Raw genomic sequence first — 16,826 nt, forward strand, 5'->3', positions numbered from 1 at the left:
AGAATTTGTTTAAAAGGGCTTTTGAAGTCTAGATGGAGAATTTGGGAATTTTTTTTATAGGTAGTAGGCATTTATTAAATTTTTGATCAGAGAAACATGATCAAAGTGATATTTTTGGATATTTATGTGAACACATAGAAAGCAAAGGAAACATTTATAAAACCAGTGACCAATAGTCCAGTAGATTTGAATCAAATAGGTGAGTGTTGGACAAAAAAATATAGTTTGTGGGAAAAAACAGAAGAAACACAAAAATGTTTGGTAATTAATGGCCAAGTAGGAGTTAAGAAAAATTCAGTGATAGTTAAAAGAAACCAGAAGAAAAGAGATCAAATTAGTCTAGTTTGTGGTTTGATTTATGGTGTTTATTTATTGATGTGTTTTTGTTAATGTCCTTGGGGTGGATGTGGTATAAAAATGCTATTTGTATATGAAAATGAATCCAAATAAAAGGAAAGTAGTTTTTGTTTTTGTTTTTTTTAATAGGGTCATGCTTTGAAGTGAAGTAAAGTAAGAGTTGTAAATATAAATTTGGGACTCATGAGCTTAGAGTTAACTGATGTCATAAAGCATAAAAGTACCCATAAAAGGTAGAGAGAAAAGGAAGCAGGAAGGGAGAAAGACAGAAAAAGATTAAAGAGTAAGGAGAGAAGTGTGGAGGATCAGGAGCATTCATCAGGAATTTTTCATGCCGAAGATGTAGGGAGAGAATGTGGAGTCAACGGAACTGACAAAGTAGAGCTTCAGTGTGGGGAGAAAAGGGGAAAAACGCCTCATCTGATGTTCTACAAACCAAGATGAAGCAGAGCCTCAAGGTTGAAGTTTATGTTCAACAAAGGTGAATACCTTATGATGCCTGGTGAAGTAAATGGAAGAGCACTCATTGTGTTTAGCAAGAATGCCATGCATAGAACTCAAAGGCAGAAGAAGATAAGTTGCAGAGGGAATTTAATAATGTTGGTTATCAGATAATAATAAATAATAAATAAATAAAAATAACAATACTGCTCTAGATAACAATCAAGGTGTTAAATAAGAAAGAATAATTTGATAAAGCAGAAGATAACAATGTGTAAAAATAATATCTACTAATTATTTAAGGCTGTCAATAGTAGAAGCACTGTGCTAAATATTATCTCTCAACGGAATTATAATGATCCAGGAAAATTATTCCTGTTTGGAGATTAATGAAATGAGCCTTGATAAAGTTAAATACTTTGCTTTGGCCTATATCCCTAGTAAATGTTGGACCTGTTTTCAAATTTAAGTTGAACCAACATCAGTAAGTTTAGGTATAAGGATTTGTTTCCACTAAGAAGAATTATCCGTTCAGGCTTGGAGGTAGCAGACAAGTAGCCTATAATTGACTCCTGGATAAAAGATCTCCTGGAGGGAGACCTTTGAAGGAGCCAGGTCTTGGAAGAGATAGGAAGGATTCTAACATTGGAGTTAGGTGAAGCAAAGGAAACTACATAACCATCCAGTTTTATTTAACCATAGAGTTCAGACTTGATTGCTCTTTAATCTATACAGTTTAACATTATTGAAACATGAGAAATCGTAATAGATTAGTGTTTTGAGAAAATAAGGAAGACTCATTATGATGATTTTGTTAGGAAATTAAGAAGAAAGAAAAAAAAATATTGGAAGAGCAGTTAGAGCCTAATAAAAATAATATTGAATGTGTGTGGACCATGTCTGCATGATTTTTTCTAGAAACATTGCCTCTTGCCAAAAAGAAAATTAAAGAACTGAGAAAAGCAATGCGATAAGTAATCTGAGTTTAGAGACTAATAAAGCAAACCTTGGGGAAGGTTACTAGTGATAGTGGAGTAGATTTGCCCTACGCATTTATACTGCTCAGCAGTTTTAAATTCCCTACCACAGATCTCAATATCAGAGAATAAAGGAGAAAATCAAGATAAAGAACCATTGAACTGCAACTATTATTACCCAAGAAAAGGGAGGGTAAGAACATAGATTTAGACTGTCAATAAGAGTCTTTCTTGTACATGAACAAGCTACTAGTGATATTGGGTCTGAAGACAGGTCTAAAAGATCAAATTGTAGATCAAATGCAAGAAGTGGTCAGAGAGTAAGTCAATTTTGGTTTGAAAGAATCAAGGGAGAGGTGACAAGAATAGAAAGGGAAGTGTTTGGATGTCCAAAACTATTGATGGGGCCAATAGCTGGTAAAGGGTTCTAGGAAGCAAAACAGGGAAATTATAGCTGTTATTACTCTTGACGACTTAAAATTTGTTAAGAGGGTAACTAATGCCACTCTGAATTAATCAAAGTGATGATTTTGTTAAACAATAGCATGGTAGGTATCTTATTGAGGGTTTCTTGAGAACATTAGTAAAATTAATTTTGCTCTGTAGCGTTCTTATTCTAACACAGTGCAGATATCAGCATGAAAGAAATATCCCCATACTTATTTAGGTACAACTATCTTACCAGGTCCGTATTCCTTTTATTATGGTAATTGTACAGTTAAAATATATAATATTTCATCTAAATCCATGTATTTAAAAAAATATGATGTAAATGAATTTAATCTTACTGTAGACTTCTCAAAGTTCTAAGTGTATGTCTTAATATTTTTCAAAACGTAGTCCTATATATAAAGTATGCTCACGGATGATATTCTGCTAGAAATTATGATTTTCAAAATTATATTCAGAATATGATATTAACTTCACTGAAGCCATAACCGCAATATTTTGGACTTCAACATATGTCTATGGGAAAAAAACCCTGTCTGAGGTGTCAAGATTTTTCTCCTAGAAACAGCCACATGCAAACTCTAAAATGTCAAATCTCGGATACTTAGCACCTCCTTTTAGAGTAAGGGGTTTGGTATCAAGGACTAAGTTTCATTTTATCTCGCAAACCTAAGATCCCTAGATAAATACTATGCAAACAATTACATTCATTTTTTATGATGACAAGGAAATAATCAGTGACTTAGTGATTCTTTCAAATTTCCATTTGGAGAGTAAATATTTTCTCCTAAAGATGTCTTTTCAATTACGCACCATTGAGCAGAGATATTAGGGGGAAATCTCAGCCAAGTGTGGGTGAATTGTTTAAACCATGCATCGATTACCGACTATTAAGCAGCTCTTATTTGAATGCATATGATCTCTTTAACCACGGGCTCCGTTTTCTGTGTCTTCTATCAGCAGTTGCAGCCTCCAGCGATCAAAGCCAGATTCCTATAATTGCTGTGTCTGTGACAGTGGGAGTCATTTTGTTGGCAGTGGTTATCGGCTTCCTCCTCAGTGGAAGGTAAGAGAGGAAGCTGTGATTTTGAACTTTTGCAGCTGATCTCTTCTTTACCTTGATCTGACCATTTGGCTGTTAAGCACATCCCAAAACAAATCAGGCAAGCAAATATGTCAGTAGATAACCACAATATAAGAGATATTTTTAAGCCTTGCCTTGTCCATATGAGGGCTAACATTTAAGCACACAATTTCTCCTTTTCAGGTATGCTGTCTTCACAAGATACTTAATAACTTGGTATTATTGATTCTATCTTTAACCATATTTTTTCTGATACAGTTTTTTAAATCTGATTCATTTTGTCTCAAAAATATTTATAGTCATTTCAGTTTTAGTGTTAGGGAAGACCTATGCCTGTGCCTAGGCATAAGAATAATACTAAGAATAATACTAATACATAAGAATAATACTAATAATTCTACTTAGCCAGGATTCTTTCCTAACAGGGTGATGGATATGAGGCAGACACTCTGGAAAACAGAGAAATAAAAAACCCTTTTTAATGACTGCTTTTATTTTCAGCTTCTGGATGATTTCAGCCCGACTACATCAATCATTGTACGGATTCGCAGTGAATTGCACTGAATATTGTATCAATAGATACATTAACATGTGTGTTGCACATCTACATTTTTTATTGTGAACAAAAACAAGAGGTAGAGACCCAAGAAGAACTTCTGTAGAAAGTATTTCCTGACACTGAGCTGAGCATAATCAACCTTCAAAAAGATTTTTAAAATAACAATAAGTAAATGAATCAAGGCATGAGCGCACTGTATCCCTACCACAAACATGTTTCTATTTTTCACTAGGCCACTGTCAGAAGGGACATTCAGTAATTAGTGCCATCCATTTGAAAATGTGTTGGTGGTAGACTATTGCAGATAACTTGATGAGAGTCTTCATGGAAATATTTAGACTTGCACAAATATGTGAAATTGTTATGTAAGGTCCAAAAAAAAAGGCCAGGAAATCAATATTCATATTAATTTTGTTACTGTTCTACTTACTTACTTTTGACTCTTCAGCACATATTCAACTCATAAATATACAGAATTGGGCACTTTTCAATATACTGCATATTATATTCTGAAAAGATTTATAACTATAGTCTTAAATTACAGTAATTTATTTTCATAAAACATTGTTGAATATATTCCTTTGAACATCCTTTCTTTTTGTATATGAAAATTCCTTTTCTTCTAGTTCCTGTTTATTTAAGAATGTTCAAAATTTTCTTAAGAATGTGTATAGAAATCATCACTTATGTTTAATACTAGAATAGCAGTGATGCACTTTTAGAATTTCTAGGTAGGAAGCAGTTTGTGTTCTTTTGAGGACAGCTAGCCTATTGGACCAGAAAGCTGGCTGGCTGGTACCCCACTGTTCTTTCTTCTCTGAAGTCACCTGGGGAGAATGCTCTGATGATGTCCCTGCTTCCTGTGAGATAAAAATGTTGTCATGAAAACTTGCTCAGATTTTGGTCAAATAAGATAATTGTCTGGTAACTGTTAAGGAACCTTCCACGTGATATGAGTCTTTTCCACCTCAAAAGGGTAGATAACTATGATACAATTGCAGAGCTGGTTTGTAATATCATTTCTTTACTTCTGACTGAGATATGAGTTGGCTTCTTCATTTCCAATAAGTCCGGAAGTGTTAGTTATAGTTAGGGACGTGGGGATTATAAGAAGATGTTGTATTTGTTATGTCCACACTTAGAGGAAGTGAATAAAACAGAAGGAAAGATCAAGATCTAGAATCCAATAAGTCTGTATGTTTGAGGGTTTATTAAAGGACAAATCAAATATATATAGAATATATCTTATTGTATACTTAGCCACAGTATATTTATTTAACCTAAGTATTGTTAATGTGAATTTACTGATGACATTCAGCTATGGATTCTTGCTTACTTGTATGTGAATCAGCCACTGTTCTCAAAAATTTTTCTTCCCCAACACACACACACACACACACACACGTATACATATATACATATGTATACAGATACATATGTATCTGTAGCATTAGATGAAGTGTTTGAAAGAAGATTCAATTTACCCATTACTTTAATTTCTCAGTTGTACTAGAATCACAGCTACACCCAAGATACAAAGCTTAATTTTTAACAGAACTAAATCTGTGACTTGCTAAGATAATTTTTTGTATACATTATCTTGTAGAAGTACATTACTTTTTAAAAATAGCAATACCTTATGAACTTGTGCATCATGTATTCATATTAAATTTTTCTTAATGGTACTTACTATACAGGGACTAGGAATTTCCAACTTAAGGGAAAACAAATTTTATCCCCCAAACTCTGAGATTTATATTTTTTTTACCAGCAATTTTTTTGCATGAAATTTTCATTACTTCATTTTTTGGTATGGATATTCTTGAATTTAAGGGGGCATTTGTCTTATGATAAAAACATATCTGGCCATTTGTATTTTTCATGTATAAGTTATTTTATGTTGTTTTACATAAGTATACTTATTCAAAAGCTAAATTAAATGATTCTTAAAGTCTTTGCCTATCTCATTCAAGACAATGAGCTTCATAATTTTTGTCTGGACTAAGAAAACCATATCCATCTCATAGTACCCAGTGTCCTGAATTAACTCAATAAAGATTTGTCAAATAAAGGAAAACATAAATGAAGAAATGTGGCCAAAACCTAATAATATGTGGGAAATTATTTATGAATACTGACAAATTATTGAAAAAAAACTGTTCTAGGAATGGTCTGAAGACATTGAATTATATATGTTTCTCCCTCCTGTCTTTGCCAAAATATGACTGATAAACATCCACAAAAATATAATGACTTTATCCTCTCACTCTGAACTTTTTTTTGTCACTTTTAACCTCTTGACTATATTAAAAACCAGATATTTGCTCCTAGGTAAAATGTCTTTTAATTGCAAATAATTTGACTCCTCAGTGGTGATAAAGATGAATTAATTTTTATATATTGAAAAAATATTAATATCACTTGAATGTAATATATATTGGAAATTTATATCGTTTGGACCCTGGAGAAAGTACGTCTTGAAGACACATATTCACTGGTGATTTGTATTTCTATTCAGACCAGATCAAAAAAAAATGAGGATTATAACATATTGAATACTATGGGACTAATCTACTTCAAAGAAAAAATTATCTTTTTTATTCTAAAATAAATTGAAAGATAAAACATAAATCAAATATAGAGACTTTCTAATCTTTTTAGGCCAAAATTGATTACACCGAAACCTCTTGGAGTCTTTCTACTTAGATAGAGTTTAAAATAATATCGGGGCGCCTGGGTGGCGCAGTCGGTTAAGCGTCCGACTTCAGCCAGGTCACGATCTCGCGGTCCGTGAGTTCGAGCCCCGCGTCAGGCTCTGGGCTGATGGCTCGGAGCCTGGAGCCTGTTTCCCATTCTGTGTCTCCCTCTCTCTCTGCCCCTCCCCCGTTCATGCTCTGTCTCTCTCTGTCCCAAAAAATAAATAAAAAACATTGAAAAAAAAAAAATTTAAAAAAAAAATAAAATAAAATAAAATAATATAGGCAAATATCCATCTTGAAGGAAAAAGTTCCATTTAAAAAAACAGAAAGAATTATAACACCTTAGGATTCTATCAATCTTAGAATTTGTGTGATCTTCCTGTTTAAAGGTGCTAAATATTCCATAGAGCATTTTCTGCAGGGTTTAGATTCTCGTTTTTACTTTCTTCACCATTAATTTTAAATGGATTTTTTTATTGCAGTACAAAACAATTGACATGTCCTTAGCAAACTACGAGCTAATTACCCTAGAATGGATATAAATTAAGCCTCCTGATATGCACAGCATGTTGTAATTGTTTTTTAATCCTTCTCTTTTATCAGTAATGACAACGCACATTGATAACTTTCTTATTATATACTAAGTTTATTGAGTTTTTCCCCTTATATATACTACTTTATAGATATAAATTATTTAATGAACAAACTTTTCATCACTGATTGTCATCTCCACACTTCCAGTTACATGTTTGAGAAAGTCTTTTACAGTGTCCTTCTTCTATTTTCCTTTCCTTTAAATATGATCTTGATTATATTAAGTTACTTTTTTTCCACCGTCTCCATTTCAAGCTTGAGGCCTAATTCTTGATTACTGGATACTTCTTAACCTGATATAAAGCTTAAATTAACAGGACCTACTGGTACTGAACATATAAAGGAAAACATCTTTCAGTGTAGAAAAACTATTTCTTCTTTGAACCTTGGTCAACATAGACAACCTGGTTTTAAACAATATATTTTAATACTTTGTTTCTGATCCCTTATTTATTACACACTCATGAATTTATTTTTTAAGAAAATTGTAGAGATTTGATTTTTATTTCAATCAATGCCACATGTATGCTCAGGAGTCAAAGATACAAACATTATATACATGCACTCCCACACATTTCCACTTATTTTTGCATGTAAGTACAAAGAAGTTAAATCTGTTTACCAGTTTTAGAAATGGAAAACAAAATAAAAAACCTATGGGGTAGAAGAAAAGCTAGAAGAATTTCCTCAAGCTGCTTAACCTTGGATGTGATTTTAAGATTACTAATGTATGACTTTAATACTATGATGCTCCTGAGATTATAAATTGAGTCTGAGTCACGGCTTATTGTAAAAATGATTATTTTCTCAGCAAGAGATCTCCCTTTGATTGTCCTGTTCGTGTTCAAATCCTGTAGCTCCATGTATGACCGCTAACTCTTATTTCTCTCTTTGTTTATTAAACAATTGGAACTCAATTGACTTGAAATGTCTCATAGTTTTCTGAGGCAAAAATTCTTCAGTGGATAGTGTACTTGAAGGCTAACCTATCAAAATTAAGATACTGAGACCATGTTAGAAATTTCAAGAAAAAAAAAATTAGTAGATTTAGGTAAGATGTTGCTTCAGGGTTTTTTGGTTTTTTTTTTTTTTTTACTTAAAAATACTATTAAAATTTAGCCTTTTGTAAATTGGTTCAAATCTCTTAATGTATAACACGTTGTAAATGACATATTCTTCATATATTACAAACATTTATTGAACATCTGTTGCACATCAAACACCAAGATAAGTCCAGGCATGTGAAATAAGAAGATAATGTTCTTTTCTCAAAGTGTTTCCACTTTAATTTCGTGGTCAGATCAATGGACAGAATTTCATAAACAGAATTACAACAGCTATGGATAAAAAAGAGGGTTTAAATTAGAATCCTCCTAAATGGTAACTTTTTTTTCTTTCTACCACAATGGTGATCTGATTCATTAACTAAAAAAAAAAAAAAATGTTCTTATTACATGCCTGTCACATTTCTTATGTTAGGAAAAACAATGGTTAGGAAAAACAGTGGTTTTGATGGTAAAATCCACTGGACTTAGAAACTTTCCTTCAAACTTATTTGGAGTCAAAATAAAAAAAAATATGCAGGCATTTTGAGTGTAATTTAATTCAGACAAGTGCCAGAGCTCTGCCTACTTTTGATATCAAAGCATAATAGCTTCCTAAGTGAGTGATTTTTAAAGGGCATGAAGTATTATAAAACCTTCAGAGAAGCCTCTTTGCCTAATGGAATAACACAGTAATAATGTTGGTAATAATAAGTACAATAAGGTCTAGCATGAATTACATACTACCTACTAGGCATTGTTCCAAGGGTTGTACATGTAATATTTCACACAACTATGTCTCAGTATTAGTTCTATCTTCAATTTATGCTTGATAAAATTATCTTCTTTCCGTTTCTTGACCATTATAAAAATGGTGCAGGCTTGAGGCTTTTGCACTGGCTCTTCCTGTGGCCTAGAGCTCCCTTGCCCCAGAGAAGCATGTGGCTTCCTCCAGCTTTCAAGTCTTTACAAAATCCCATCCTCTCAATCGAGCTAACTAAAATCATAGCCCATGATTCCTTCTGCTGCATATCAGATCTCTCTTACCTTGATTTGACTCTTCATGACACTTAATTGCCATTATATTACTAAAAGTATATTTCTTGTGTTAATTTTTTGTCTAAAGATCCAAGATGGCAGAGATCCTTATCCATGGGTTATTTTTTTCCTTCTGAGAAAATGTCTAGAATATAAATTACTATATACAGTTAGTTAGTGGGGGCCTGGGGCTTGAATGCAGCTCTGACTTTAGGACTTAGTTCTTCATTAGACAGCTTCCCCCATGACTTGTAAAGCTTTAAACTGTATGATCTTAGTGAAACTCTGAATTCTTGTATACAAAGTCACTGATTCTCTATTGCTAAAAATAATGGTATTAATTAACATTTAAAACCTTTCCACACTGATCAGCAATATATAATTCTATTTATTTATTTACTTACTTATTTACTTACTTATTTATCTTGAGAGATAGAGAGAGACAGACAGAGCAGGGGAGGGGCAGAGAGAGAGGGAGAGAGAGAATCCCAAGTAGGTTCCACCCTGTCAGCACAGAGACCAACCTGGGACTTGAACTCACATACCATGAGATCATGACCTGAGCCTAAATCAAGAGTAGGAAGCTTAACTGAATGAGCCACCCAAGTGCCCCTAAACTGGTCAGTAATATAAATAAAACACCTTTTAGAAATTAATGCCAGTGATTTCTTGACACTAAGGTAAATAAATAATATATTGGATTTTAATGAATTATTCACCAGTCCTTCACTGGAAAATTGTACAGATAAGTTATTTATTCTAGAATCAACACATTAAATATCACCAACTTTATGACCATTCCTCATTTTGTGAAAACTGATTAATTTTGCCTCTGTGTTTCCTCAAAACTGTTTTTTTTCCCAACTGAAGTACTTTTAGTTCATCATTCTATATATGTCTCCTCTGATAGATATGTGCTCATCATGAATAAACAGATTATAGTGTAGATTCTCAGTGAATGCCCAGTGATCTCATTATTGGAGGAATGAAGTTGGAGTTCGGGATTCCTGAAAATACCTTCCAGCATTACCACTATGGTTTTTTTTGACCTAGACTCCTTTGGTTGCATATGACAGAAGCCAAATTCAAAGTGACTTATTCTAAAAGAGAATTATAGATCATATAGGTGAAACGTTCCAGAGATGTATAAAAAAAAAAAAATCCAAAGTACAGACACTTATTGATCTAGGTACTAAGATAGTGTCTGCTATGCAGTATGGAGGCACATGATTGAAGAGTGCTGTGGCACAAATGTGATATTTAAAGCCACTCATCAAAATGAGATTATTTGGATGGAGCCCATCAACACTGACACTGAGAGTGAAAGAGAAAGATCTGGTGAAAGAGACTGAGGAGTGGCCCTTGAGATGGCAGGAGACCAGACAGTTATTGGATCACTGAAGAAGGAATGGTCGCTGTATTGACCCCAGCTCTGACTTTAGAGTTCTTGCCTTTCACTCTCAGAGCCCATATGGTACAGGTTCTGACAGGAACCTAAAACCCAGCTCCACAGACTTAAGTCAATTGATAACACTTGAGACCTTAACTAAGAAGAGGATGGAGAGGTTTCACTGTATGGCCCAGCACGGTAGGAGCTCACACCTGAATCTGCAGACAGGGCCAGTCTCATACACAGCATAAGAACTGAAAATGTGGAAAGAGGCTCTCGCTCCGTGCCTTTTTCTTATGCTGCATTTCATCTCTCAGTATTTAAACCTTACCCACATGTCAAGATCTACATTCAGCATCATTTTCTATCACAAAATCTTCCTTAATTCTCTTAGCCAAAGCCTTTTTCCTTCCAATGAAGTCTCAGAACAATGTATCAGTAGTTCTCATGAAATTTAACACTTTCAACTGCAAATTATAGTATATTGAGTAAACATCTTTCTTCTTCAGTAAGTGAAAGATAAAAGATAAAGATTTCTGTGTCTCTCCACATAACCTACCTCATAAATTATTGAATTAAGGACAAACCGTACATCAGTCTCCATTTGAAGTGCTTTGTCTCGTTTTTTCCTATTAAGTTGACAGTTTGGAAAATAAAAACTGTTAGCAACACTGATAAGAGTGTAATAGAATACCTAACACATAAATGTGCTTTTTTCCTGATTACTGAAATTTTTGTGCTATCACAAAATAAATGCAGTGATTTCAAAGAAGTATTACATAGGAAGAAGAAGTCTTCACTAGCTTATATTATTCATTCGACATCTGGGCATCCAGATGCCAGAATGATGATACACCTGGTAGCATCAAGTGGCGATAGTTTTTACTAATAATAATGTAGGTCAACAGGTTTGATTTCTCTCCTGATTCTCTTCAGATTATGAGTATCATGAATATGTTAGTATATTTAGCATTTCTAACATCATTACAATTATGTAGTTTCAGAACTTGGTACGTTTTGGTAAGAAAAATATTGTGTGGAAATATTTTGTCTCATTCTATCCTAATTTAAAATAATGGTAAATAGCCAAATATTTATAATCACACATGTAAATACTGATTTTAGGAAAGCTCTCATTAAAAGCAAATCTCAGTGGCTTATGAATTAGCAGATGTGACTTTATGAAACTGTAATAAATCCAGGCATGTGTATTGATTTAATATCTGAGAGTTGTTATTCCTTCTATTTTCTCATGATTACACGCTTTTTTCTTCAAAGGCTCTGAATCAAAGATAATTAGAGAGAAGATCATAATTTATTAATAACTGACAAATGGGGATCAGGACACAGTAGTGCCAGAAAGACGAGGAGCATAGCAACAACTAATTGCCCACTGTGGGAAGTAAATCGTCCTAGGAAACTGAACCCAAGAGAGTTACTGGTTCAATTGCTCAACATTATTGAATATCCCACCTGCGATTTCTCACAGATCAAACACGTAAACATCACGGCAACTCTCAGGAAGTTATATTGAGGCAAACATTTTGGAGGAAAAATTCTATGACACGGAGATAAGTTAATATCATTGATTTGCAAAAAAAAAAAATATATTATTATAGCAAAGAATCTAAAGACTCAGATTTCATCAAGTATGAAGCATAGAGCAGGTCAAAAGCCTAATACAAGAGAGAAAAATACACTTTTTGTCTGAAGCTCTATTTGCCCAAAAGCTCTATTTCTATAAAATGTGAAAGAGAAAATGCTAGCATGCCAGCAGACACTATGCTCTGACAGAGGACTCTGCTAGGTTTCTGGGAATCTTACTACATCTCTCAGAGCCCACACAGGCTCTCCCAGGAACCTGATATCCAGCTCTACAGAGAAAAATCAATAGCACTACGCTATGCCAAAGGGTAGCCCATCTATTCAACAAAACCCCGTTAATTTCCTGAGCCATGTCTAGGAATATATCCATTGCTGAAAAATGAAGCAAATGACAGTAAAATGCTCCAAATGATTTTAAACTCCAGCTAAAAACCCCATTTGTTTAAGATCTGTGCTCTTTTTAAAAACTTTCATAAACCTGCAAAGAAAGAAATGTTTCTAATGGATTAGCAACTCAATTTCAAACAGCTGCATTCTTTATTGTGCCATGTAGAGGAATTGACTTCAAATATATCTGATGTCTGTGGTAGTTTTAGTGCTACAAAACATATTATATCCTAATTATTTTGCTTACCAAAATTCTTTTTACTATCGCTCACTCCTTGCTTCTCATTATTTCCTACTCTCCTGACTTTTTAATCTCACAGAAAACTGGCATACTCCCCTGTGGTGGGTCTTCGGCAGGCATTTGCTCTGAATAGTCTACAGGCATTACTCCGCTCTCTTGAAGCCATCAATACTGCATAACATCGGTGAATTGTAATGATTATTTGGGGCTTTTGTTCTTTAAATCCCTGTTTTATTTGTTTATTTTTTTAAATGACCCATTATCTTTTCTTCCCATTCTTATGGTCTGGCATTGGGTTCCACATCTCTATCCTGGTCATTGTTTGTTGAGTTCTCTTGAGCCAAGGTAGATCCAAAGGCCAGAAAGATGGTCGAAGTATTGTAGGTTGTTTGTTTGTTTGCTTGCTTGCTGTTTGCCTGCTCTTCACACTGCCACTTCCATCTTGAAAGACAAGATACCAAGTGGGGAAAGTGGGACCTCTTTGTGGTGTTTAGTGAAGGAAAGACTGTCTGTTTTTTAGGTGTTCTTAGGATGTTCTTACACCAACATTATAATTCCTCTTCAGTGTCTCTCCACGCTGAAGCTTTCATAGGATTCAAAAATTCTCTTGAATCTCGCAAGCCCCTCTTCTCCACCTCCAAGAGCTCTCCATACCTCTGGCATTGAGTGACCCTAGTGCCACTTGGACACTTCTATGCCTATTTCATTGATTTTCCTGAAAGAAATGTGCTAGGCATTGATTTAAACTGATTATACCCATAGGTGATATATAAATAGTGCCCACGTTTAAAAAAAAAACGAATCTGAGTTTCAGTTGAAGTCATGTAATTTTGCTTGTTCATTACTTTAATCATTTAATACTTTGATTGATACTTTCACTATTTCTTACAAAGAGATATCTGGCACAAATATGGAGAAATAGTACACAAAAGAATGTAAACAGAACATCCAATCACAGAGCAAATATGTAAACAAACATGTTTAAAAATATGTAGAAATATAAAATTAAGTGAAATATTTTCTGTTAATATTATTTTTCTTAGATACACTAGAATCTTACTATAAATCCTCACTGCTAAAGTTGTTTGTGACATCATATATGCCAGTAACACATGCTACTTTTTTAAGGATACCAAGTTCAGCATAAATATTTTAACAGTGTAGATATTAAATCTGTAGAATTATTCTGGTTTTCTTAATTTTCTACAAGTATAATTACCAGGAAAAAGCCAATCTACAGGTCCAATCATCCTCAGGAAAATTTTAAGGTGAAATTGAGCCACCTAAAATGCCTAATTTCTGTCCCATCGTGAAAAAGATGGTGTAAAAATCTAACAAGTTATCATCAAATCAGCATGAATTTAATATGTACATGATAAGTAATGTTGAACTTTGATTATACATAAATTTTGATGAGACAAATATATGATAAACCAGAATTTTACATTTGTATGATGTTTTCTAGTACATGAGGACCTCTTGATGATTTATTTTGATGTCAATATCTGACTCTTTCTGATCTAGTCCTATTCCAGCTCTTTCATGTGTACATGTTGTGGTCTGCTAGATTTACCTCTTCTCTAGCCATTTGGAATGTCATGGCCAAGATAAACCCAGCCTTTCTTGGAATCTGAAAAAAACTATAATTAATCATTTCAAACCAGTGCTAGTACATACTCTCCAGCTCCAATAGGAAAATAGCTACTTTTTTTTATAGTTTTATAAAACAGTCATTATAGATCATTTTTACTCCAAATGTTTGTATTTTTTCATCATTTGAAAATTAATTTAAACCTTATGGTTGCTGGATAACCAATGGCGTATTAGTTTTTATTTATTACTTATTTTTTTAATTGAAGTATAATTGACATGCAATATTATACTGGTTTCAGGTGCAGGACATAGTGTTTCAACAATTATATGCAGTATGAAATGTCCACCCTGGTAAATCTAGTTATCATCTGTCACCATACAAATCTATTACAATATTATTGACTACATTTTTTATGCTGTGCTTTTTGTCCCCATGACATTTACTTTATAACTGGATGTTTGTACCTTTTCATCTCCTGCATCTATTTCATCATCCCCAACCCTCCTCCCCTCTGGCATTTTGAATTCCAAATAGATGTCTATTTTACCACCTAATATTTTTCTGCCCAAGTTCTGAGGCTTGTAAATGTGCATTCCAGAAATTGAAATGGAAGGTCCTTCTGAACATCTCATCTCTCTGGTTGGAACCTGTGTAGTTTGGCCCTTTGTTTCCATCAGTTCCCAAAGCCAGGGTGACTGGAACCAGTTGCTATGTCTCCAACCCTTTGAAAACACTCCACTCTAAGGGGACTCCTAAATAACCTGATTCGGAAGTCTATCAGGGGATCGTCTCAGTACATCATATGTCCTGAAGTGACTATCACTGTCAATCTTGCTTCCTTCCATCTGCTCACCCACGGTATAATTCCTTAGACCTCAAATATGTGAATTGCTGGGCTGCTTTAGCAATGCTCCAACATATCTTTGACTTTAGATTAATGGCCATTTCCTTACATGAACGTCCTGATTTTTTTGACCTTACCAAGATCTCTTGCTGCCAACCTTTTCTATACATTTCAGTCTACTTTTTACACTGTGTTAGTTAGTTGGCATGGTTACAATGATTGTCCTAATTTCTTACTAGTTGGTATTTTATTTATGCTTGCATTTCTTAATTTTCTGATTAAAAATTATATAAAATATGCAAGACAAAATGCAGGAAGAAAATTAATCATATTTATCCACCAGAGGCAATCAATATTCATGTTTGGCCCTACATACTTAAGATCTTTACATATATATAGTTGAGTTCATAATTTATAATTTTATTTTCTGTTTTTCTTTGACGTAACATCATCATATAAAGTTTTCCTGTGTAAATTTTAAAAGCAAATTTAAGAAGTCTTTTATATTCTAATGTCTAACTTTTCCCATATGCTGTCCCTTTGGTTTTGTTTGTTTCTTTTCTTCTGTTGTCATTGTTATGAGGGAGAGGGGTTAATATTTCAATCTTTAATGTCCTTAGAACATATTTGTATAATTCAATGTAAGGATAGTGAATACGAATATTTTTAAGATTGTTGATACAAATTGACAAATGTATCAAATGACAAATGACAAATTGTAAATCATTGCACGAATTACCATTCCCCCAACAGTGTATGACACTACCTAACGGGTCACAAACTAGCCAGTCTGTTAATTTAATAGAAGAAAAATATTCTGTATTTTTAATTGCATTTCTTTTTTTTATTTTTGAAATTTAATAGGCTTATTAATATATATGCAATAACTGTACTCATTAGTTATTTTATTACATGTTTTATAAATTAAATATGCATACTCTTTACCCACTTGGACTAGTGGAATCTTAGTTCTTTGTATACTAAAGACACATCATTAGAAGTGTCAAGATTTGTTTACTTTTTAGTAACATTTGTTTTGCATGTGATACAGTTGTTAATTGTACCTTTTGGGGAATCTAAATTGATATTTTCTACAAATTTATGTGAGTATAAGAACTGTTTATCACTCTCTCCCAAAATTGTTTCAGGTCTTCACCTGTAGTATATACTAAGTAAGTGTCTATATAGATATTCTTTTATCTATACTGCCTCTGGGCTAGCAAAACATTCTAATCTAATTTGGTCCAGGATCATGTTAGTTTAAATATAATTTTAAAATGTGTTTCATTGTTTGGTCTAGCAAATAACTGTTGGGAAAACACATATAGTCATAATCACAAGTATTTTATATAAGTACTCTTATGGGTCCATACATTGATATACAATTATACGTATAAAAAACAATTGCAATCATAATTGACCATTGTTATATATATGTGTACATTAAAATAGTTAGCATTTATTACCATTATATTCAATTTTTTTGAAAACTTTTTAAATGTTTAATTATTTTCAGAGAAACA

General features: G+C 33.3%; 1 protein-coding gene across 9 annotated transcripts in view; it reads left to right on the forward strand.

Annotated features, from left to right (window-relative positions):
- Positions 1 to 16,826, forward strand: part of EPHA5 (EPH receptor A5) — a 343,473-nt gene that overhangs the window by 262,134 nt on the left and 64,513 nt on the right. For 6 of the 9 annotated variants that reach the window (XM_058722409.1, XM_058722411.1, XM_058722415.1 and 3 more), the window contains one exon: positions 3,186 to 3,291. In XM_058722409.1, the coding sequence (XP_058578392.1) occupies positions 3,186 to 3,291 (106 nt within the window). The remainder of the gene's footprint in view (positions 1 to 3,185; positions 3,292 to 16,826) is intronic. The other 3 variants (XM_058722410.1, XM_058722412.1, XM_058722416.1) reach the window with 1 other exon arrangement.

The sequence above is a fragment of the Neofelis nebulosa genome, chromosome 3 (assembly GCF_028018385.1).
Source record: "Neofelis nebulosa isolate mNeoNeb1 chromosome 3, mNeoNeb1.pri, whole genome shotgun sequence".
Taxonomy (NCBI): domain Eukaryota; kingdom Metazoa; phylum Chordata; class Mammalia; order Carnivora; family Felidae; genus Neofelis; species Neofelis nebulosa.